This window comes from Narcine bancroftii, chromosome 1, assembly GCF_036971445.1.
Source record: "Narcine bancroftii isolate sNarBan1 chromosome 1, sNarBan1.hap1, whole genome shotgun sequence".
Taxonomy (NCBI): domain Eukaryota; kingdom Metazoa; phylum Chordata; class Chondrichthyes; order Torpediniformes; family Narcinidae; genus Narcine; species Narcine bancroftii.
In genome coordinates, this window is record NC_091469.1 from 106,886,373 (window position 1) to 106,911,793 (window position 25,421).

Sequence of the window (25,421 nt, forward strand, 5' to 3'; positions counted from 1 at the left end):
GTCTCCCATGGTAGTCTCATTCAGAAAGTCATGAGGCATAGGATCCATAGAACCTTGGCTGTGTGGATTCAGAATTGGCTTGTCGGCAGATAGCAGAGGGTAGTGGTAGACAGAATGTATTCTGCCTAAAGGTCAGTGACTGTTCTGTTCTGTGATCCCTGCTCTTTGTAATATTTAAAAAATGATATGGACAAAAAATGGAAGGATGGGTCAGTAAATTTGCATATGACATGAAGGTTGGAGGTGTTGTATAGAGTGTACAAGGTCATCGTAGATTACAACAAAATATAGACAGGTTGCAGAGTGTTGGGCGGGGAAGTGTCAGATGGAGTTCAATCCAGACAAGTGTGAAGTGATGCATTTTGGAATTTCAAACTTGAAGGTGAAGTACATGCTTAAATTTTACCCTTTCATCCTTAACCCATATGGTCTAATTTTTATCCCATCTACCCTCAGTGGAAAAAGCCTGCTTGCATTTACTCTCTCTGTATAGTTTAGTTTCGACATTCATTTTAGTTTACAGATTTTGTTTACAATTTAAACATAAATACGGTAGCAGCTCCTTCTGGCCCATCAGTTCATGCTGCCCAAATATCCTACAAACACTCTATGTTTGTGAAGGGTGGGAGGAAACCAGAGCGCATGGAAGAAACTCGTGCACACATGAGGAGAACGTACCAACTCTTTACACACAGCGCCAGATTCAAACCTGGGTCACTGGCGCTCTAATAGCATTGCACTAACTGTGCCAGCCATCATAGTTTTGTATATCTCTATTAAATCTCCCCTCATTGTTCTATGCTCCAGGGAATTAAGTCCTAACCTGTTTCACCTTTCCCTGTAACTCAGTTCTTCGGGTCTTGGCAATATCCTTGTAAATCATCTCCGCACTCTTTCAATCTTAATGACATCTTTCCTGTGGTAGTATGGCCAAAACTGCACAGAATACTTTAAATTTGGCCTCACCAATGTCTTATAAAACTTCGTCATAACATTCCAACATCTATACTCAGTACTTTGATTAACAATCTACCTGTGACTCCACTTTCAGGGAATTATGTACAGTATCTGTATTCCCAGTCTTTCTGTTCTATTACACTTTTCATGGCCCTTCAGATTTCCATGCCGGTCCTTCCTTGGTTTTTCTTTCCAAAGTGCAATACCTTAACTTTGTCTGCATTAAATTCCAACTGCCATCTTGCAGCTAATTTTTCCAGTTGGTCCAGATCCCTCTAGAAGTGTTGAAAACCTTCCTCAGTGTCCACTAAACCTCCAATCTTTGTGTCATCTGCAAACTTGCTCATCAAATTTGCCACATTATCATCCAGATCATTGATATAGATAACAGTGGACCTTGAGGTCCACCACTAGTCACAGGCCTTCAGTCAGAGATGCAATCAGCCACTACCACTCTCTGGCTTCTCCCATAAAGCCAATATCTAATCTAATTTACAACTCACCATGAACAGTGAATGTCTGAACAATCCTGGCTAAATTCCCATATGAGACCTTGTCATACATGACTTTTCATGCACAAAGCCATGTTAGCTACCTCAAAGCAGTCCTTATCTCTCCAAATACCTATTCAACAAATCTCTTAGAATACCTTCCAATAACTTACCTACCACTGACATCAGGCTCACTGGCCTATAATTTTCTGCATTATTTTTAGAGCCTTTTTTACACAAGACAACATGAGCTACCCTCCAATCCTCTAGCACCACACCCGTGGCTAAGGACATGTAAAATAGATTTTCCAGGGCCTCTGCAATTTCTGCACTAGCCTCCCTCAAGATCCATGGGAATATCTTGTCAGGTTCTGGAGATTTATCCACTCTTATTTGCCTTAAGACGGCAAGCACCTCTTCTCTTTAATCTATATATGCCCATGACCTCACTGCTTATTTGGCTCGCTTCCCTAAATTTTGTGCCAGTTTCCTAAGTAAATAGATTTGCAAAAAACCCATTTAAGATCTAGCCCATCTCTTTTGGCTCCATAAATCGTCGACCATTCTGATCTTCAAGAGGTCCAATTTTGTCCCTTAATTTACAAAATTGCTATTAATATACTTAGAATACTTCAGCACAGAAACAGGCACTTTTGGCCTATCTAGTCTGAGTTGAACCATTCTTTTGGCCTAGTCACACTGCCCTGCACCCAGTCAATAGCCTCCATTCCATGTACCTCTCCAAGTTCTTCTTAAATGTTAAAATTAAGCCTGCATTCACCACTTCAGCTGGTAGCTCATTCCATACTCCCACCATTCTCTATGTGAAGAAATTCCCCCTCATGTTCCCCTAAACATTTGCGCTTAACCCATGTCCTCTGGTTTGCTTCTCAACTAAACTCAGCGGAAAAAGCCTATCTATATTTACTCTGTCTATCCCCCTCATAATTTTAAATAAGTCTATCAAATCTCCCTTCATTCTTCTATGCTCCAGGGAATAAAGTCCTATCCTGTTTCGCCTTTCCCAGTAAATCAGTTCCTGAAGTCCGGGCAAAATCCTAATAAATCTTCTCTGCACGCTTTCTATCTTATTGATATCTTTCCTGTAGTTAGGTGACAAAAACTGCATACAATATTCTAAATTTGTCCTCACCAATGTTTTGTTTTATACAACTTTACCATAACATCCCAACTCCTATACCCCATACTTTGATTTATGATGGCCAAGATGCCAAAAGTTCTCGCTTCAACACTACCCACCTCTGACATCACTTTCATGGAATTCTGTATCTGTATTCCAAGCTTCTACCGTGCTTCTCAGTGCCCTATCCTTTATGGTTTATCCTTCCAAAATGCAACATCTCACACTTCTTTGCATTAAATTCCATTTGTCATTTTTCAACCCATTTTTCCAGATGGTCCAGATCCCTCTGAAAGTTTTGAAAACTTTCTTCATTGTCCATAACGCCTGCAATCTTAGTGTCATCTGCAAACCTGCTGATCCAATTAACCACATTATCATCCAGATCATTGATATAGATGACAAACAACAATGATCCCACCACCAATCCCTGAGGCACACCACTAGTCACAGCCCTCCAGTCCGAGAAGCAATCATCCAGTACCACTCTCTGGCTTCTCCCAACCAGCCATTGTCGAATCTAGTTCACTATTTCACCATAAATACTCAACATCTGAACCTTCCTGACTAACCTCCCATGTGGGACTTTGTCAAAGGCCATACTAAAGTCCATGTCGACAGCATCAACAGCCTTTTCTTCGTAAAACTTTCTGGTAATTTCCTCAAAAAATTCTACAAGATTGGGGCCCTTTTTCAAGGCATGAGTAAAAAGCAGATAAGCACCTGAATCAAAAGGCTGGGGAGAAGGAAAGAAAGAACACAGACGAACAGACCAACAGATAATTAGAGATAGATAGAAGGACAGGAGATGAAAGGTGAGAATTAATTGGATGAGGGAATTGCTCTGTGAATGCAGAGCTGGAGAAAAGGAGATATAGGGAAAAGAAGAGAGAGAGAGAGAGAGAGAGAGAGAGAGAAAGAGATATTACCCTGGAAGAGAGCCCAATGATCCAGAAACATAAACTCACCTTCCTGCACTATGTCTTTAGCCACGTGCTAAGCTTTATTATCCTCCTATTTCTAATCTCACTCGCACGTGGCACAGGTAGCAATCCTGAGATCATAACCCTGGAGGTCCTATCCTTCAACTCTCCTTGCAGGACCTCCTCACCTTTCCAACTCACGTCATTGGTCCATATATGGACCATGACATCTGACTGCTCACTCTTCCTCCTGAGAATCCCATGAACTTGATCGGAGATATCTCATACATTGGCACCAGTGAAGCAACATTCCATCTGGGATACTCGATCATTTCCAGAAAACCTCTAATCTGACCTGCTAACTACAGAATCCCCTATTATCACAGCTCACTTCATCTCCTTCCCATCTTAGCCACAGGACCAGACTCCATGCCAGAGACCTTGTTGTCTTGGCTTGTGCTTGGTAGGTTTCCCCCCTACCCCTACCCCTGACATTATTCAAAATGGTATATTTGTTATTGAGGGGAATAGCCACAGGGATGCCCTGCACTGCCTGCCTGTTCCCTTTCCCTCTCCTGACTGTCACCCATCTACCCTCCTACTGCTTCCTAGGTGAGATAGTGTCCCTGTAACTCCTGCCTATTATCCCTACTTCCTCCCGAATGATCTGGAGTTCATCCAGCTCCAATTGCCTACCTTGGCTCGTCAAAAGCTGCAACTGGATGCACTTCTCTCAGATGAAGTCATAAAGGATACTACTGGCTTCCCTTAAAACCCACATTCTGTAAGAGGAGCATTCCCCTGTCTTGGCTGTTGTCCATTTTTTATGACTAGAGGATCAAAATATATGCTATCTAAAACCTGCCCTTACCTTGGCCTACTTGCTGAATCCTTTTTGTTCCTGGAATAGGGTGACCCTTTCTTACTTCAGCTCCTACTATCCCTCACTTCTTACCTGTTCTCACCCAAGTTGATGATGACCTCTCCCTTGATGACCACTCCCTCGATGACCACTCCCTCGATGACCACTCCAGAATAAAGTTCCTCGCTTTTATAGTGATACTCAGCTTATTGCATTTTCCTGCATTTGGCCTGCGTCACTCTATTCCTTTCCTGTCCATGCACTCTGGTTCTTAAACATTTTATTTACATGGTCTCTACTTCTAGCTGCTTATTTTACCATCTCCTAAGTGTTATTTGCTGCTCTGATCCAAATTAAATATTTTTCAGTTGGGGTCCAGAGGGCAGACATTCTCCAGGCTGGGTCCAGCAGGCAGGCACTCTCCAGAAGGTGTCAGAAGGGAGAAGGGCCAACACCGCCAGATGGGACCCGAAGGTCAGCCATTCCCCAGATTAGGTCTGGCAGGCAGGCATTCTCCAGACTGGGTCCGGCAGGCTGGCATGCTCCAGAGTGGATCTGGAGGGCAGGTTTGCTACCCAGAAGGACATCAGTGAGCTCTGAGATTTACAAGGATCCAATTGTTTCATGATAATTATTACCGGCTGTGATAGTACAGATTCTATCACCAATGTGTATATGTACATATGTACAGATGGTAGTGTAGAATGACTGTGATTGGCTGAGAGTGTAGCCACACCTACTGGCAGGTCTTAAAGGATTGCTCCTAGCCAGACCAGGTCATTCTGGACTGGTCGACCTACTTGTGATATGCTCCAGTCTTTTAGTTAATAAAAGCCTTGGTTTGGGTCAACAAGTCTTTGGTTCTTTTTAATTCAAAGTCTATTTAGTTATTTGAATTTAAATTTCATGATGGGTTCAAACACAAGTCCTGCATCCATGCTCGAGTCACATAGAGTTGAGTGATTTAAACAAGATGCTCCTCGACTGTAGTTGGTCAGCAATTTAGGTCTGGAGCTATGTCATTGCTGCCGATTTGCGCATCAGGAATGCTGAGCCCCGTTCACTTGCTGTTAGTTGTACAGCAAAATTTGAACCATTGTAAATGAAAGCAATAAGGAGGTAGCAAATAAATCACCAAAAGAAATGCAAAGACATTAGTTAATATGCTTTACTCTTCATTTATTGGCTGGAATGATTAATCTGTAAATTCAAATCTGGGTCAAACAACAGATCTCGCATTATTTTTCATCGTTAAAAAAGGAGTGCAGAGTTACAAAATAATAATGACTGTATGAGTTCACACATAGTGACATTTAAGAAATTAATTACATAGTGTGCAAAGTGGACACACAGTCACTGTGAAATGGGGAGAATTTTATCTGGAGCCGTGTTAACTACAAACATGGACAGAAAATGTTCCAACCATCATTCCATCCATATTTATTAGACTTCAAAAATATGCATCATCTTAACATCCAATTAATTTCTGAACGCAGGGGAAAAAAATTGCGGCAAATAGAAGTCCAATTTATTGACTCAAATTTCCATCCACATTCATGCTATAATTATGTTAAATTGCACACATTATTTCCAGGCTCAAAGCCCTAATGTCCTAACTAATGAAGTTTTAACTCATTTGACTGCAGTATTTGCTCCAATGAGATTCCATAATAGAGGTAGGTAACTCAGCTAATGAACCCACAAGCACAGACTTTGCTCTGACCTGCATAGCATTGCATGAATATACTGCCCTCAGAGTGGTAAATCAGTGCCTTGGACCAGAGCACTAGACCAGAGATGAGAAATACTGCTCACCTGCTTATACGAAGAACGTGACTGCCCTGGATGCAGTAAAGGATTCACTACAAATGACTCCAGGAAATAATTTCAGCCATGAGTTAATTGGAGAGATCTGACATTGGTCAGAATCAGTATCAGAATCAGAATAAGGTTTATCGTCATGAATATGTGTCATGAAACTTGTTGCTTGTGTATTACAAGTGCAAAATTGCTGTCATTTATGGTTCATCAATGCATTATTTAAAAATAAATAATTAGTGCTATAAAAAAGAAAAAAAATGAGTTAGTGGGTTCATTGTCAACTTAGAAATCTGATAGCGGAGAGGAAGAAACTGGTTTTGTAACATTGGGTGTGCATCTTTAGGCTCCTGTACTTCCTGATCGTAGCAGTGAAAAGAAGGCATGCTCTGGGAGGTGAGGGTCATTGATGATAGAGGCTGCTTTCTTGAGACATCGCCTTTTAAAGACGCTCTTAATGGAATAAAGACTATTGCCCATGATGGCACAGGCTGAGTTTTTAACCCTCTGTAGCCTTATCCTGTCTGGTGCCTCGGCACCTCCACACCAGACAGTGATGCAAGAAGTCAGAATTATGACTGGTTTAGATGGATAGAGAAAGAGGAAAGCTGTTTCCAACAAAAAATGGTCAGAGATTATGGAACATAGATTTAAAACTGTGGTGATGAGATTCACAGTTTCAATCATATAATTCAAGAGGAAAGTCAATAGTATATAAGATTATGAGGGGCTTAGGGACATACAGCACCTTTTTCCCAGGTCAACAATAGCAAAGACCAGAAAACATCAGTGTAAGATAAGGGGAGGGCTGTTTATGGGAGCTGTCGGAGATAGGTATTTTTACCCAGAGAGTGGTGGGTGTCTGGAATGCATTTCTGGGGTGGTGATGGAAGCTGATATAATTGACTCTTAGACAAGCACATGGATGCCAGAAAAATAGAGGGTTATGGGTGTGAATCAGGGAAGGGTTTGATCATTATGGAATTATTCATTTTGGTTGGCACAACATTGTGTACTGAATGGCCTGTACAGTGGTGTATTGTTCTATGTTCCATGTTCTAAGTTAATGGGCACTTAACTAGAGAACAATTTGCAAATCTAAAAAGTAAAAGCAGGAGAAGGATCTGTTGGGCATAAGTCTCGAGTTGACAGACTGAATGAATGGCCTTCTTTTTGCATATAATCAGAGGAGTATTTGATAGCTCAGTCAGCATTTGCAAAGATATGCAGATTTTCTGGCTGAGAGCCTTGAACATAGATCCCCTGAAAGGTCATTCCTCCACCTCTATTCACCACCGCCACCCCTCCCCAACCACTCCCACCCCCCCACCTCCTCCCTCTGACCTCTCAACCTTTCCCCTTCCCCTGCCAACCCCTCAACCCCCTCCCTCCACCTTCCATCTCCACTCTCTGCCTCCAGATGCACATAGAATCCCCCTCATCCTCACCTACCATGCCACTAGCCTTCCCATTCAATACATAATCCTCTGGAATTTCCAGCACTTACAACAGGATCCCACCACCAGACACATCTTTCCTCCTCCTCCCCTCTCTCTGATACTCCCTTGTGCACTCACCCTTCCCCACCAATCGCGCCCCCCCCCCCCCAGCACATTCCCCTATGACCAGAGGAAAAAGGCCTTTCAAGTGAAGCAACACTTCACTTGTGAAACCCATAGGACTGAGTTACTTCATCCAGTGTTCCCTTGGTGGCCTTCTCTACATCGGAGAGACTGAGCTCAGATTGGGAGATCACTTCAACAAGCACCTTCACTCTATCCACACCAGTGACAGTGACCTCTCAATAGCCCACATTTCAGTTTGGTGTCACACTCCCATACTCACATGTCTGTCCATGGCTTTATGTACTATCCCACCAAGATCACCCGCAAATTGGAGGAACAACACCTAATTTTCCATCAGGGCACCCTCCACCCAGATTCTGTTGATCTGCTCTCCTCTTCTCCTGCTTCCTTTCCCTTCCCTCTTCTTTCACCTAGCCATCCCTCCTTCTTTTGTTCGGTGCTGTCCCCTCCCTCCCTTCTCTACCTATCACCCCCTGCCTTTGCGACAAGCCCCCCCCCCACTCTTTTGTTCAGACACCTGCCAACATTTTTTTTTACCCTGATGAAGGGCTCAAGCCTGAAACGTTAGTTATGCATTTTTACATTGATATATAAAGGACAGCTGAGTTTCTCGAGCTTTGTGTTTTTACTCCACCATGACCTCTCTAACCTACAATGCATTGATGTATCCACATCTTTGTCCTATGACTTAGAAGCTATAACTGACATGATTACAGCAATCCTAATAACCACAATTACTCATCTTGTGATGCCTTACTCTTCCGACTGGTGGCAATGTCATACTCTGATAGAATCGGAGCTGCTCATTGACAGGGAATGTGTGCTCATTTAAAAATAAAAACACACCAAAATGCTGGAAGAACTCATCAGGTCTTTCAGCATCCACAAGAGACAAAGCTATATTGCTGATGCTTCGGGCCTGAACCCTTCTTCAAGGAATCTGCTTTCTTAACTTATCAGTGGCCTGAGTCATTCAATAATACTGCATGGAGACAGATACACGGCTCACCGTGTCAGCACACACTGTAATGCACGCATTTACACGGATCCTGGTATACCCTCCTCACGTTGCTTCTCACCCCTGATTCCATCACTCTTTTTAGGTAGTTGGGGAAATTAGCTGATCAATATTCCTGGTTTTAGGATGCATGAAACCCACCAGGTCACAGGGAGCTCAGGAATAGACCCAGGATTGGAGCAGAGACAGGGACATTACACACTGCACCATTGAGGTCCAGATGCTGTGAGAATACTTCTATCAGTGAATTCCTTCTGCTGGATAAAATATTGCATTTCCATTGTGGACCACCTAACACAAATTAAAATAGTTTTAACTTGAGCTAATGCAGGTACAATATGGTTGAAAGTCTTGAGGTATTAATGAAATGTTTCAAATTGAATATAAATGTGAGGCCAACCACTTAGGGGGCATTGACAGGCAGGCACCTTATTATCTGAAAGATGACTTATGAGAAAAATAGAGGTGCAATGAGACCTGGGGTTCATGGGAAATCAGTCATTGAAGATCGGAATACAGGTACAGCATGAGGTTAATTAGATCTATTCATTAGGAAGTTGGATGTTGCCCTTATGATTCAAGGGATCAAGGGGTGTGGAGAGAAAGCAGGAACAGGGTACTGAGGTCAAATGATCAGCCATGATTGTGTTGAATAGTGGTGCAGGTTTGAAGGGCTGATTGGCCTTCTGCTGTTTTTAATGACTATAATAGAGGTTAATACATAAAATATACATTGGTTTTATTTTAAAACTGATTTAAGATGCGCATCTGAAATTCTTTAAATTGAGTTTACCATCAACTACAGAGTTCTGGTCTAGGAAATGTAATTAATGAAACTGCTAAAAATGTTTCCAGAACCACTGTTTTAATGGAAATTGACATCATTTCACATAAACAAGGATATAAAACAAATAAGAATGAGAGACTGAATGAGTTGGATGAGCCATAAGCAATTTAATCATTTTCTCACAGAATTCTTAGATTCCTAAAAGCACTGCATTCACCAAATACCATCCTACGTTGGTGAATCAACTCATCCAATAGAACTGCAAGAGGATGATATATGGAGTCAAACACAAATGTTTGCAGATGCAGTGTTTCTAGTAAAAACACAATGCTGGAGAAACTCAGCAGATCACACAGCGTACATTAAATAGCAAAGATAAAAGTACATAACCAATGTTTGGGACATGAGCCCTTCGAGGAGCCCAAGCCCACAGGCAAGAGGTAATAGTTGGATAAGGGAGGGAAGGCACAACAGCAAGCAGGGGAAGGGAGAATAGTTCTGTGAATGGAGAGGGAAGAGGGTGGAGAGCTGGGGGGAAAGGAGGGAGAGGGATCGGGATAAGAGGGAGAAGTCTAACAGAAAATGGAGAAGTTGATGTTAATGTCATCGGTTAGAGAGTGCCCAGATGAAATTTAGGTGTTGCTCCTCCAATTTATGAGTGGTCTTGATTTAGCAGTGTATGAGGTCATGGTCAGAGTGGGAGTGGGGTGCAGATTTGAAATGGATGACCACTAGGGAATCCCTGTCATTGAGGCAGACAGAGCTAAGGTGTTCAGCAAAGCACTGTCCATTCTCTACGATGTAGAGAAGACCACAATGGGAGCACCGGATCCAGTTTTAAGAGTATGATATATGACTTTTTTAATAGGCAATCAGCTTAGCATAACTTGCTCATTGCTCACAGACACACAGTGATGACATGCACACAAACATCACTTCAATGATATCCTTACCCGAGGAAACTATTCAGATCCCGACATTCAGGAAAGAAAGAAAAAAAGGAAGAAAGAAGCAACAGTTAGTTACAAGTCAAAAGGAATAGCAGAAATATGAGTAGGCATTGCTATCTTTGATTGATAATTATGAAAAAATGTGGTGGCATTTCATGAACTGCTGTATCGGCACCGATGCCACTGGTTGAGTATGGATACACTCACATGGTAGCACACACAACAAACCTTTTCACTGCATTTGATCAAGGCTTTAGTTGGGAAGACCAGACTTGTTTTCAAGAGATGGGATTGAATCCAACCCTGACTGATCAGAGAGAAATTTCCTCACATCCATGTGAGAGTCAGTGGTTTCTGCAGGATTGACTCCACAGAACACGCACGAGGGCTGCACAGAGTACAACATAGGAGACAAATACTCATACACATAGGTTGGGTCAATATAACCAGGAGGCAGCGAGGGCATCAGCTGTGTGTCCCTCATCACCGGTATAGTAAATGCTCCTCATTCCTCATGTCACAGTCGAACTCACTCCTCACGAAACAAAATGCCCCTCATTCCTCACGGTATAGTCAAACTCTCACCTCTCAGTACAGTCAATACTCCTGACGATACAGTCAACATCACTCCTCATGATACAGTCAATGCCTCTCATTCCTAATGTTTCAGTCAATGCTCCTTACTCCTAACAGTACAGTCAACCTTACTCCTCACAGTACAGTCAACCTTATTCCTCATGCTACAGGTAATACCCCTCACTCCTCACGGAACAGTCAACCTCACTCTTTATGGTGCCTTTAATAGCCCTCACTCCTCACGGTAGTCAATATCCCTCATTCCTCATGGTACAGTCAAAACCCTTCGCTCCTCATGGTACAGTCAAAACCCCTCACTCCTCAGAGTACAGTCAATGCCCCTCTCTCTCTTCATATGGATCCTGCAAAAACAATTCACCATCCAGTCAACTGATCATAACGCTTCCCTGCACAAACAATTAGTGAAGGAGTTTCACAGCAGTGAAATAGATCCTTTGGCTCAACGTGGCCAGACCCACCACAATGTCTCTCTGAGCCAGTCTTGTTTGCCTGAGTTTGACCCATATCCCTCACAACCATTACTTTCCATGTACCTGTCTCAATGCATTTTTACTTGACATTGCACCCACCTCCATCACTTCCTCTGATAGTTCAATCCACTTTTCTGTCACTCTCTGGTCCATGTCAATTCTTTCCCCTCTCACTTTAATTCTAGCCCCGAGATTTAGAAACTCCTACCTTTGAAATGTGACTATGAAACTTCACTTCTTCCTTCATGATTTTACAAACCTTTAATGTACCCTCTTATCCCTATATGGTCTTGGGAAAAACATACAAGCCCATCGAGCATCTTTTTGTGATTCAATCCTTTCCAGAAATACCCTTGTGAGCCTATTTCTCACTCTTTCCAACTGAATGCATCTTATCCCTCGCTGGGTCAGCAGATCTGTACCCAATATTGGATCACCCACATCCTACACAGTTGAGACAATGTCCAAACTCCTGAACTTAATGCCCTGACTGATGAAGGCAAGTGTGCCAGATGTCTTCATTCTCAGCCTGACTACCTGTGGACACTGCTTTCATGCACATGTACCCTAGGTCTGTCTCTCTATCCTACAACACTCTCCAGGGCCCTAATATTCATTGTACAAGTCCTGCCCTGGTTTAATTACCACAATGTGACTTGTTACCATTAAATTCTATCTGCCACTTCAGATAATCCTCTTCATGCTCCAAACTCTCACCAATCTGAGTGCAAACCACAAATTTACTCTTCATGCTAAACACATTTTCATCCAAATCATTAACATAAATGACAAACAGTGGACCCAGCACCGAGCCCTGTACACACAACTTGCACTACCACACATCGATTCCCATGATAAATCTGCATTCATTAGGCAGAGCATCCAGAATCCGACTATCATGTGGGATCTTGTCAAAGGCCTTGCTAGCATCCATAAATATGTCCACTGCCCAAATTTTGACACTCCTCCTCTTCCCCTCTTCAAAAACACAATCATATTGTGAGACACCATTTCCCACACACAAAGCCACAACGACTATTGCCAATCATTGATGGGCTGGGAGGGAGTGAGGTGTTAAAGCAATAAGTAATCACACTGTGCAAATATCTGCAGCTGCAATAACAGAACATGACAATAGAACCAAAACCTGGAAAAATTATCATTTTGATTCACTAAAGCACAACACAATAAAACTGTTGTAATAAAACTTGCAAATTGCTTCTAATGAAGAAGTTGATAAGCTAAAATAACAAACAGAGCAATTTATTCATGATGTACTGGAATACTTGTAAGGGACCTCTGGAGGCCAGAAGAAATTGTGTGGGGATACACTTGCATTATTTGTGAAATTGAACTTTTAAATTAAACAACCTCATAACGATGATTCACTATTTACCCAGACGATTGTCTGTTGTCTCCAGCTGTGTAAAACTGTCAGGAATCAAATTGTTTGGTTCTGCATCTTACAGATTTGAGCTCAAGCTAACTAGTCGAGGTATGCAAACCAGATGGTCATCTTAAATTGACACAGCGTAAATACAGGCACATTAGACCATGCATGTCAAACAGATTGATGATTCAAACTGATCCTATTCACTTACATGTGGCCCATATCAATCCAAACCTTTCTGATCCAAGTACCTCTCCAAATGTCTGTCCCCCTCATGATTTTGTAAACTTCAATATGATCATCCCTCACTCTCCTGTGCCTCAAGAAGAAAGTCTACACAGCATCTCCTGTAACTCAAGCCCTCCAATGGTACACTGAACTCAGACCACTCACCTGAAAAATAAGGCTCTACGACCACCCTCTGATTCCTTCCACCAAGCCAATCAGTTCAGCTTGCTCATCCTGGATCCTGTGTGTGATCTCAACTTCTGAACCAGCCTACCCTGTAGGATCTTGTCAAAGGTCTTGCTAAAATTCAGGTAGCCTGCTTTTGTCAATCCTCTTTGTTAACTCTTCGAAAAACATTCAAATTTGTGAGACAAGATTTCCCATGCTGATGAACTCTCATCAACCCCTGCCTTTCCAAATGCTGGTGGATCTTGTCCCTCAGATTCCCCTCCAGTTACTTTCCCACCATTGACATGAGGCACTCCAGCTTGTCCTTGTAGCTTTTTTTGAATGAAGACACCCTCTGGTCTTCTGATACCTCACCCATGGTTAAGGATGATACAAAGATCTCTGTCAGAGTCCCTGCAATTTCCTCCATGGCTTCCCACACTTGATGAAGCCTTGGGATTTATCTGCCTTAATGATTGAAGGGTAGAATAGTTAGTGTAGTGGTTAGCACAATGCTCTTTTGGCACCAATGACTCAGGTTCGAATCTGGTGCTGCCTGTAGGGAGTTTGTACATCTCCCCATGACGATCTGGGTTTCCTCCAACTGCTCTGGTTTCCTACAACCCCTTAAAAACGTATGAGATTTGTAAGTCAATTGTTGTATTTGGGCCAGAAAGGCCTGTTACCGTGTTAGGTGTCTAAATTAAATTAAGATCACCAGCACATTCTTTCTGTCGCGCTATCATGGCTCATTCAAGTCCTAAGCTTCCGTGTCCTTGGGGAATGTTAATTTAAATTTTCACCCATCTCAAGTGACAAATCAGGTTTGCTTGGGTTTCTTCAACACTACACAAAGACAACTACCTGTAACTCAATTCTTCATTTCTCACAAACTCAAACAATGGCTACAAACGATGAGTTATTAAATATATCAGATTCAAGATTTTTTATTGTAATGTAATAAAATAGATGTAATATTACACAAAATTGCATTTAGTCTGCTGTAAGGATTCACTGTCAGCAGAAATTGTCTGGAACCCCTTACAGCAAAGAAAGAAGCAAAACAGTGTCTCTTCAGAGTCACTGAGTGTCTGTGGATTAACCTTCAGCGTTCCCCTTGGCCTCTGCAACTGCACAGACTTCAGTCCAAACCATCGGCAGTCCGAGCTCCAGATCTAATCCTCTGACATGATCAGGAAGCCTTCAGCACCTTGGTTCTGATACCTGGTACCCGTTCAGCCAGTCTCCAGCAGCCAACAGCCTAGTATGAGTCCTTTGACCACAGTCACCAGCAGCCTGTACCTGGTTGGGTTCCTCGCCTCGAGCCACCAACAGCCTGCCGCCTGTGTGTTCTTCAGCTACAGAGCCCCTCACTAGTCAACTGCCGTTGGCACAGTCCCTTGGGGTCATCTCCACGGCTTCTCTTTCTCAAACAGGGGTTGGTCTCCCCGATAGTGGTGTCCTGCTCTAGTCCTCAGCTTCCCTGAGTCTGCAACCCCACGAGGTTGCTGCCAGCAAAAGGTGCCCACATCTTGGGCCCAGACCCTGCAGTCGCAGGATTTTAAAATAAACCTTTAACAGGTTATTTAAAACCTCCACAGAGCCATTGCAAGTAGAACTGGGTGATAGGACCCTGCGGAACAGCGCTCTGTCTCCGCTCCTCTCTCTCCATGAATCTGCACCAGTGCCAGAGCTGCTGTTCCAGAGCTTCAGGAGTGCCACCATTTTTGTTAAGATTTCACTACTCCATTATGTTGCATTCATTACTCCTCCCACTGATGATGGCTTGGCAAACCATGGAATGATACAGCACAGAAACAGGCCCTTTGGCCCATCAACCCATGATGACCACTGATTACCCAACCACACTGTTCCCATTTGTGAATACTTGGATTATGCCTTCTCTGCTTTGGATGATTCAAGTGCTTGTTTTTATACTTTGGCACATTGTGAGATTCAAGCTCCAATTCCCTCTCAGGCAGTGTGTTTCAGACACCAAACATGCTGTGCGTTTGGCAGAGATCAGCAAAATCTGCAAGAGCCACAAAGAGGACTCCAGGGATGATAGCAATCAGCCCACACAAGTCAAGCTGGAGATACTTGCCTTTCACTGCACCCCAGATCAGCGTCAGTGAGAAATACATCCTGACACACACCAGAATTATCATCAGGCACAACATCATCAGGGAAGACCTTCTGGAGAAGTCAAGAGCAATGCAGGAGCAAGCCTCTGTGTCCAATACAAAGTCCTGTGTCCTCACTGCAAAGGGTGTAACTGCAAGGGGATTAGTTATGGGCAGGGGGGTGGAGGGGGGGGGGGCAAGGGCTTTGCATCATTTCACTTCCTCTTAGGAACCTGTTTTCTATTCTCTTCAACCTCAGCTCATTGGGTTCTTTATCCACCTCACCCACCTCCTTCACACAGGGTCTGATTTCCTCCATTGTTTTAATTAATTGCATTAATAATTCAACCCAGTTGAGGACCCCTACTTTATGGAAGGCCTCAGGCCTTAATCGTCGGTAATATACCTTTACCTCCTATTAACACTGTGAGACCTGCTGAGTTTGTCCAGCATTTTTATGTTTATACAGAAAAAGACCCTTCCACCCAATTAACCTACAACTCCTATACGTTTTGGAGGGTGGGAGGAAACCCAAGCAGTCACTGGTAGAACATACAAACTCCTGACAGACAGTGCCAGGTTCGAACCCGGGCAGTTGGTGCTGTAACAGTGTTGTGTTAACTACCACACTGGCTCCTTCCACCAACTTGATTCAGATGAGATACGTTTGTTACTCATCAAAATTCCTCTTGGTCGAACGAGTGAATCTTTATCATGGAGCTGCTATAATGCAGTTCATTCATCCAGGGCCTCAAGAGCTGAAGCCCTGACCTCGCCCAGTAAATACATGTAATCAATGACATGTATCATTGATATGAATGACTTCATCCACTGTTGGATGCTTTGAGATATATCTGATGGGATCTGATTCATTTCATGAACCCCCTCCCCCCCCAACTAGAAACGGAGGAAGTGCCAGAGCTGACATGACAGCAGTGCTACTGCTGGTGCGGACCCAGGGAGAGCAGGGATTGGAGCCCAGCCAGTCCTACCACCCAGTCCTACAACCAATGGCTCTGTACAGGCTTGTATGACCTGTTAAAGGAGCTGACAGTGGTCTATCTAAAATCCTGCAACTGTGCGGTCTGGCCCCAAGATAGCGGCGCTCGTTTTGGGCAGACGAGGTTGCAGACTTCAGGGGTGCAGCGGACTGGCACAGAGCACTAGTAAAGGGGAGAGCACACCTCTATGAGAAGGAGAAGCAAAGAAGACAACTCTAAGGACAGTGACCATGGTGGCGGACCAGAGAGGGGCTCTGCGGTTGAAGGACACATACAGGCCATGGGATGCTGGCAATTTGAGGTCAAAGGACTCTCACAAAGCTGTGGGCTGCTGGAGACTGACTCATCATGGGAACCAAGTATGGAACTGGGATTCAAGAGGGTAGCGAGGGCAATAAGGGCTTCTGAAGGGCCCTGGGCTCTGAAGGGTTCCTCATCTTTGGACCTGGGCTCAGGATGCCAATGGTTTGGACTGAACTGGAGTCTTGTGTGGCTGCAGTCTGTGGAACACTCAGCGACTCTGAGGAACTCTCTTTTGCTTCTCTTTCTCTGATGGTTAGGGGTGCTGGGCAATGCTAATGATGGATCTTTGTCTGCCTTGTGGCAGACTGAAAGTAATTTTTGTAATATTAATTTCTGCTTTATTACATGACAATGAATAGTTATGATTTCATAAATCTAAAAGACAGCTCTCATTAATATTGCATCATCTCAGTGACAGGTGTCAGTAGTGATCTTCTTGTCAACAGATAGCCACATCCATTGATCCACTGTGACCAAATGGTGGAGACAGCAATTAATTTCAAGTCAGTTCATTGAAGCAAGCTCTATTTTACATTCATGCACATTTTCTGTTTAAATTTCACTGAAACTTGAAAGATTTGCAGGGAAATGGATGCACAGCACAAATGGAATGACAACTCATAAGGTGTACAGCACAAATGTCAAAACACAGAAATGCTGGAGAAACTCAGCAGCTCTTGCAGTGTCCATAGGAGATAATGTTTCGGGCCTGATCCCTTCCTCAAGGTTAGAGTGACAAAAGACAGTCATCTCAATGAAAGGCTGGGGAAAGAAAGGGGAGAATGGGAAGGGAAGGAGTACAGACCAACTGACAAAAGGTGTTAATTGGATATGATCAGAAGACTGGTGAGATTTGATTTTAGCTCTGTAAAAGGAGACAGTGGGAAAAGGGGGGAGGAGAGAGAGGCAGACAGAGAGAGAGAGAGACCAAGAGTCCGAGAGAGAGCTAGAAGAAAGGAGATGGGGTGGAAGGTGGGGTTTTTTTCAACGGAAACCAGAGAAGTCAATGTAATGCCGTCCGGTTGGCAGGCGCCCAGACAGAAAATAAGGTGTGTCCCTTCAATTTTAAGGTGGTCTGGCAATACCTGAGACCATGGACAGGTATGTCAGCAAGGTAATGGGGTGGGGAAATTGAAATGGCTGGACACAGAGATCCACAGAACACAGAACAGAGCACAGATGAATGACAGCTCACAGGGTGTACAGCACAGGGGATAATACAAGCAAGCAGGTGAATGCTGCAATATCCAGATGTTACTCACGTGAAAGCAAAGGCCACCAGAGCTCCGCTCACAACGATAAAATCCAGAATGTTCCAAAGGTCTCGAAAGTAAGAGCCAGGATGGAGTATCAGACCTAAATTAATCATCTTGTGAAAGGAAATGGGGTGAATAAAAAAAAAACACAACTTTTTACTTGGCTGCAATTCCTTTCTGGTTAATAGAAACTGAGTGTCAATTGGGGTCATACAGCCTGGACCCTGTTATTTCAGTAGCACTCCTGATACCAATCAACCTGCCTATTTGCTGCCTGTTGCCCTCTTTCCTGATGTTTGCAGGGAGTGGGTCTAGAAAGTGGGCATCTGGAACTGTAGTCAAAGGAGCCACATCCTCTGCGAAGGAGATTTGCTCTTTGATTACAGACAGTAGCCACCTCCTGAGTTGGGAATCCATGTTCAGGACAAGGGTATCCAGAATCTTTGAAGCCAAGGCATTTAATGGCTTTCAATTAATTCTACCATTGTGTGAAATGATCGCAAAAGGTCTGTGAAGCTTCACCTGAAGACAATGAACATGAAAGCTTTCAGAACAAGGGTGGCAGGTTAGCACAAAGTTATTACAGTCCCAGCAACCCAGGCTTGAATCTGCCGCTATCTGCAAGGAGTTTGTACATTCTCCCCAAGACCTGCGAGGGTTTTCCCGGGTGCCCCAGTTTTCACCCACCCTCCAAAAACGTACAGAGTTTGTACGGTAATTCGGCATTATTGAACAGTGTGGGTTTCATCTTGCAAATAAATTTAAATTTAACATCCTTCAGCTTTCTCAGCAATTGGACATTTCTAAATGTTAGGAAACTAAAGCACACAACAGGATTTTTGAAGCCAAAAACATTTGGCTCGCAATCATGAATCAATCGTTTAAAACTCATGTTTTTTAACAAAAGTAATCACATATACATTTATTTAATTTACTCGTCTCAGATGAACAAGTTAACCAGACTGCAGGGCTCATTAGATGCAAAAATCAAGAGCTTTAAGCTCCATTTGATGTGCAGAAGCCTTTATTAATCACAGAATAAATTTATTTCAAAATGTTTATTTCAGTGAGCATAAATATGATTAAATACACAGACTTCTCTTTTCAATAATAGTTATGTCTTAAATTTATGACGAGTTTATGGGAATGGTTACCTTAATGACCATTTCGAATGTAAAGACTCCAGTGAACACATAATCCAGATACTTCAGCACCTAAATAATAAAGACGTTAATTATTTCACTCTGAGTGTGCATTGATACCTGTTTTCAAAGCCTGATTGCTCAGTGTTTCATATCAATACGTGCAGAACTACAGTAGTGTTTAAAATTGTGTGTTTGAGAAAATCAGAAATGATACTCAGTGGATTACAGAATAGTTCTGGGACAAAAGAAAATTCTCAACATTCAAAATGAAATACAAAAGTCAGCAGATTTGTAGTAAAAACACAGATATGCTGGAGGAGCTCAGCAGGTCATGCAGTATCCATCAGAGGTAAAGATATATTACCAACGTTTCTGGTCTGAGACTTTCCTCAAGGTATGAGGCTCAGGCCCGAAACATCGATAACGTATCTTTACCTCTGATGGATGCTGAGTTCCTCCAGAATTTCTGCACTTTTACAAGTATCGACAGTTGAACAGTAGTCCTGGCTTAGGGGATGTTGAAAAAAACCCAAGGAAGATGGTCAAATAACAGCAGAAGGACTGGGACCTCAACAAATTAACAAACACCTTGAACAATTACCTGCTTATTCTAATGACAGACAGTGGATATTACGTCAACAATATTTAGTTTTGTGAATAGTGAGAAATTATTGTCATGTACAAAACAACGTACAGATGCACTTTAGTAGTGCTAAGACAGAAATAAGAGATAAAATATAAATAAATAGCTATTCACAGTTGCAGTTCGTGCAAGAAAAAAAGGTGATGTTTCAATAGTGCAGACAGGGCTTTTGGTGGTCCTGGAGTAGTTTATGGTTAGGGTTAGTGTGGTTCAAGAACCTGATAACTGTTGGATGAAAATGGTTCCTGAACCTGAAGGTGCTGGTCTTCAGGCTTCTATACTTTCTGCCTGAAAGTAGGGTGATGGGGGTTCTTTATGATGTTAGCTGCCTTCTTAAGACAGCACCTCACATTTTGATGTCTGCAATGGATGGAAGGTCAGAGCTTGCGATGGACTCAGTTAGGCTTGCCACTTTCTGCAAGCTACTGCATTCCTGGACACTCGACTTTCCAAACCAGGCTGTGTGTGGTACAACCAACCAGTATATTTTCCACAGTACACCTTTAGATGTTTGATAGAGCATTCATGCCAAATCTCTTCAGATATCTTAGAAATTGAAGGCATTGCAGGGTCTCCTTTACAGTCGCCTCGAAGTTCTCCGAAAAGCGGACTCCCAAAAAGTTGAGGGGATGAACCCTTCCCACCTTTTCAGGTGCTGGTCCCCCTTCCTAGTTTCTGTTAGGTCGATCTTAAAAACAAGCCAGATGCCACCAATGATGCACTGTTAATTTACCCAGATGTTAATTGCCATCAGGACTGCACTGCTGGCCTGCCCAGGTGTTGCCTGCTGTCAAAGCTGCCCACTGGTCTATCCAGACGTTAGCTGCCATCACTGGAGAGGGGTCAGAGGAGGTTCACAATGATTATTCTATGAATGAAAGGGTTTTCTTATCTGGAGCATTTGACAGTACTCGTTGGTATTTAGGAGAATGAAGGGGATCTCATTGAAACATTTTGAATGTTGAAAGGCACGGACAGAGTAGATGCAGAAAGGCTGTTTCCCATTGTGGGAGAGTCTAGGTCAAGAAGGCACAATTTCAGGATTGAAGGGCGTCCACTTAGAACAGAGACGCAATGGAATTTGTTCAGCCAGAGGATGGTAAATCTGTGGAATTTGTCACCACAGGCGGTTGTGGAGGCCAGGTATTTGGGTGCATTTTCGGCAGAGATTGATAGGTTATTGACTAGCCAGGTTATCAGGGGTTATGGGGAGAAGGACGGGCAATGGAGCTGAGCGGAAAAATGGATCAGCTTATGATTAAAAGGTGGGGCAGACTTGATGAGCTAAATAGCCTGTTTCTTCTCTGATGCCATGTGGTTTTATGGAATTTTACTGTCACTGAGGGCAACAAAAACCCAGTACAGGGATGGAAAGGAAAGGGATGGCCAATCCCATCCAACGTCTCACCATGTATGAGAACCATTCCTAACACTCAGACACCTTGTAGTTAAAAACACAATACTGGAGAAACTCATTGGGTCAAACAGTGTCCTTTAGATAGCAAAGATAAATATACATAACCCATGTTTCAGGCTTGAGCCCTTCATCAAGGTATTTAATCTTCTGAGGGATGTTTGTGATCATAGATGTCAAAGATTTGTTAGAGTATTCCAAACCTCAGCAGTAATCAAGCCAAGTACCCAGCTAATTATAACATTACAACAATTAACATTATTTAAATCACTCAGTCTCCATTCTGAGAGTGACAGTCCTCTGCCCTGACAGCATTTGGAGTTGCTTGTTTCATTGAGCTTTTGATGATTAAATGTTCACATTCAATTTTGGAACATTGTCACTTTCTTAATCATCTGTTCAGATTGATTTTAGAGCATCTAATTATCACAACACTGCCCTTCATAACTTAATTAATTCCACATTTATTACACAGAAAATAAAACTGCTTCACATTGCAGTACTTTGATTTAAAAAAAACAGTCGTAGAATTGTATGGCACATAACAGGCCTTTCTGTCCAATTCAACCATGCTGACCTTACCAAGATTTAGTCCCTACCCATTCAAACCCTCCCAAAATACATATTTGTCTGAATGTCTTTTCAATTTTCTAATTGTGCCCACTACTACAGCATCCTCTGACAGCTTGACTCAGATACAGACCTTCCCTTCAGTTCCCACTTGAATCTTTCCCCACTTATCTTAAACCTGTACCCTCTAGTTCTAGCATCAGCTACCCGAGAAAAAAAGGCCATGAGAATTCACTTCATCTATACCCATGGTGATTTTATAAACCTTGATAAGATCACCCCTTCACCTCCTGTGCTCCAAAGAATAAAGAACTATCCAATGTCTCTCCATAACTGAAGTTCTCAAGGCCTGGCAACATCCTGGTCAATCTCCTCTGCATCTTTTCCAATTTACTGATATCCTTCCTATATCTGGAAAACCAGAACAGCACACATTACTCTGTGAGGTCTCACCAAAGCCTTGTACAACTGAATTATGTTTTCTATACCCCATGCAATGAAGGCCAGCATGTCAAATGCCTTCTTGACCATCCTGTCCACCTGAATTGCCACATTCAAGGAATTATGTGATCTCTCTTGATTGGCATGTCCTTAGAGACAGTGGTTATATGGGGTAGAATTTGTTAAGTGTGCCCAAGAGAGTTTCTTGTAGCAGCATGTAGATAGCCCAACCATGAAAGGGCCAGACTGGACCTTGTTGTGGCAAATGAGCCTGGCCAGTGATGGGTCTTTCAGTGGAGGAACCTTTTGGGAACAGTCATTACTCTTCCTTAAATTTCAAGATAGCTCTGGACAAGGATAAGCTCAGGCCTTGCAATAAATTGGGTGATGACAAATAATGACAGGATTAGAAGAGAGCTGGGGAGAGTTGTGGGGGAGGGGGGGGGAATTGTGAGCAGAGGTTATCAGGCAAGCCCACATCTAACATGTGGGAGTTATTTAAGAACCAACTAATTCAGGGAAGACATGTTCTAGTGTGAAGGAAGGATAAGGCTGGCCTACTGGCCTACTCCATTTTTGGCCTACTCCTGTTCCTACTTCCTATGTTCCTAGGTCCTAGAATCGTGGATGATGAGAGAGGTAATATATAGATAGCAGGAAAGGGCTCAACAGGGCACTGGGAGATCCTTGGTGAGGAGGATTAAAGAAACCATCAAGGCATTTTATGCTTACATTAAAAACAAGATGACCAGGGAGAGGATTGGACAAAGGATGAAATTTATGTTTGGATTTGGAGGAAGTGAATGAGGTACTAAGTGAATACTTTGCATCAGTACTCACTTAAGGAGAAGGATATGAACAGTGACAGGGAGCATCATGTGGAGAATGCTCATGTGTTAGAGCATTGCAAAAACACGAAAGAGTTGGTGTGGAGCATTAAGGTAGACATGTGCCTGGGCTGATGGGAAATATCTATGGATATTGAACAAGGCAAGTAAGGAGATTGCTGGGGCCTTGCAAAGATCTTTGCATCTTCACTGACCACAAGAAGGTCCTGGAGAACTAGAGAATGGCTGATATTTTACCTTCATTCAAGGAGGAAATGAAGGATAATGGAGGAAATTACAGACCAGAGAGCCCAACATCAGTGGTCAGGAAACTATTGGAAAGGATCCTTAGACATAGGATATCTACACATCTGGAAAGTCATGGTCAGATTAGGAACAGTCAACGGGGCTTTGTGAAGGGCAAGTCATGTCTTTCCAATGTGATTGAGTTTTTTGAGGAGGTGGCAAAGGTGTTTGATGAGGGTAGGGGCATGGATGTTGTTTATGTAGACTTTAGTCACGTTTGACAAGGTCTCCAATGGTGGGCTGATCTAGAAAGTGCAGTTGCATGGAAGATATGGTTAATATCGGGTTGTCCCAGATTTCAGAGAATAATGTTAATGATGTTATAATATATGGAGACCAGAGGTTTTAAAGATTTATAATGTACCTGTGCTTAAACATTTATTATAAATTTGGTATAAAGAGGATCATATGATTGGATCAAAGTGTAGAATTTTGGTTCAGACTCCCATTTATAGAAATAGAATTATTCCATTTTCAACAAATAGTCGATATTTAAAGAACTGGGATTTGAAGGGTATTCGAAAGGTGGGAGATTGTTTTGAGAAGGGTGTTTGTACATTTGCAAGAGAAATTTGGAATATCATGGAATTCGATATTTGCTTATTATCAGTTGCGGGCTTATTTGAAAGAGAATCTTGGAAAGGAACTTAAACTTACAGATTTGACGAGGTTTGAAAAGTTCATTATGGAATCTCCCTCAAAGGGTTTTATATCAGATATGTGTGCTTTATTGCATGAAAAGATGGATAAACCGAGTGTTTTTAAAATAAAAAAATAAATTGGAAGAAGAATTACAGCTTTCTATAATGGAGGAATATTGGGTAAAAATGAGTGAAGATGCTGTAACCAGGTTAATTCATGTGAAATATAATTTAGTTAATTATGTTTTTTTAAACCAATTATATTTGACTCCAGAAAAGTTAAAAAGATATGATTTCAGATTTATGTTTTCATTGTGGAATTCAAAAAGGGACTTTTTCACATTCAGTTTGGTCTTGTAAAAAGGTGTTTAATTTTTGGTTGAAAGTTAGAGAATTTTAAAATTGTTTGTATAATATTCATTTATTAATCAATCCGTTAGTTTTTTTTATTGGGATCTATGAAGGGTTTAAAAGAAGGATTAAAATTGGTAAATATCAAATTGCAATCATTCGCTTGCTCCAGCTGTGGCAAGAAAATGTGTAGTGGTAACATGGAAAGATGAAGTAGAAATTAGTATTCAAAGATGGTATAATGAATTGAAAATGTGCATTCCTTTTGAAAAAATAACATAATTTGTATAATAATTATTCTTTTTTTTACTAAAATGTGGGATCCATATTTAAAATGTATGAGTATATACTAATTATTTTTTAATATATGCAATAATGAGGCCCATGTAAAAAGCTCCATTATTATGAAGGGGTAGGGATAGTTTGGGGAGTTTTTCTTTTGTAGTGGGGTGGTTGGGTGGTGGGGGAGGGATAGTGTAATAGTTTTCTGTATGGTATTCTATTAACGATATATTATGATGGGTTTTTATATATATATCTGTATTTTATATATTATTTAAAAAGTTCTTAAAAAAAAAAAGAAGCTATGGTTTGGATTCAGAATTGGCTGGTTCACAGAATACAAAGGGTGGTGGTGGTGAAAGGCTGTTATTCAGGCTGGAGGCCTGTGACCAGCCGTGTTCTGCAGGGATCAGTGTTGGGATCCCCATTGCTTGTAATGCACATAAATAACTTGTATGAAAAAGTAGGTGAGTGGGTTAGTAAGTGAAAATGATGTGAAGTTTGGGCAAGTTGTGGACCCTGTAGGGGGTTATCAAAGAATACAACAGGATAGAGACCAGTTACAGAAATGTGCAGAGAAATGGCAGCTGGAGTTTAATCTGGATAAATGTGAGATGTTGCACTTTGTGAGGTCAAATGTAAGGAGAACATATACAGTTAATGGTAGGGCTCTTTAAATTATTCATGAGCAGAGGGATCTGGGGAACAGGTCCGAAACTCATTGAAAGTAGC

General features: G+C 42.2%; 1 protein-coding gene across 1 annotated transcript in view; it reads right to left on the reverse strand.

Annotated features, from left to right (window-relative positions):
* LOC138762259 (probable voltage-dependent N-type calcium channel subunit alpha-1B) overlaps positions 1-25,421 on the reverse strand; it is a 927,445-nt gene that overhangs the window by 166,617 nt on the left and 735,407 nt on the right. Inside the window, exons 25-26 of the mRNA XM_069935943.1 lie at positions 19,224-19,283; positions 18,076-18,182 (exon numbers count right to left, since the gene is read on the reverse strand). Coding sequence (XP_069792044.1) covers positions 18,076-18,182; positions 19,224-19,283 — 167 coding nt within the window. The remainder of the gene's footprint in view (positions 1-18,075; positions 18,183-19,223; positions 19,284-25,421) is intronic.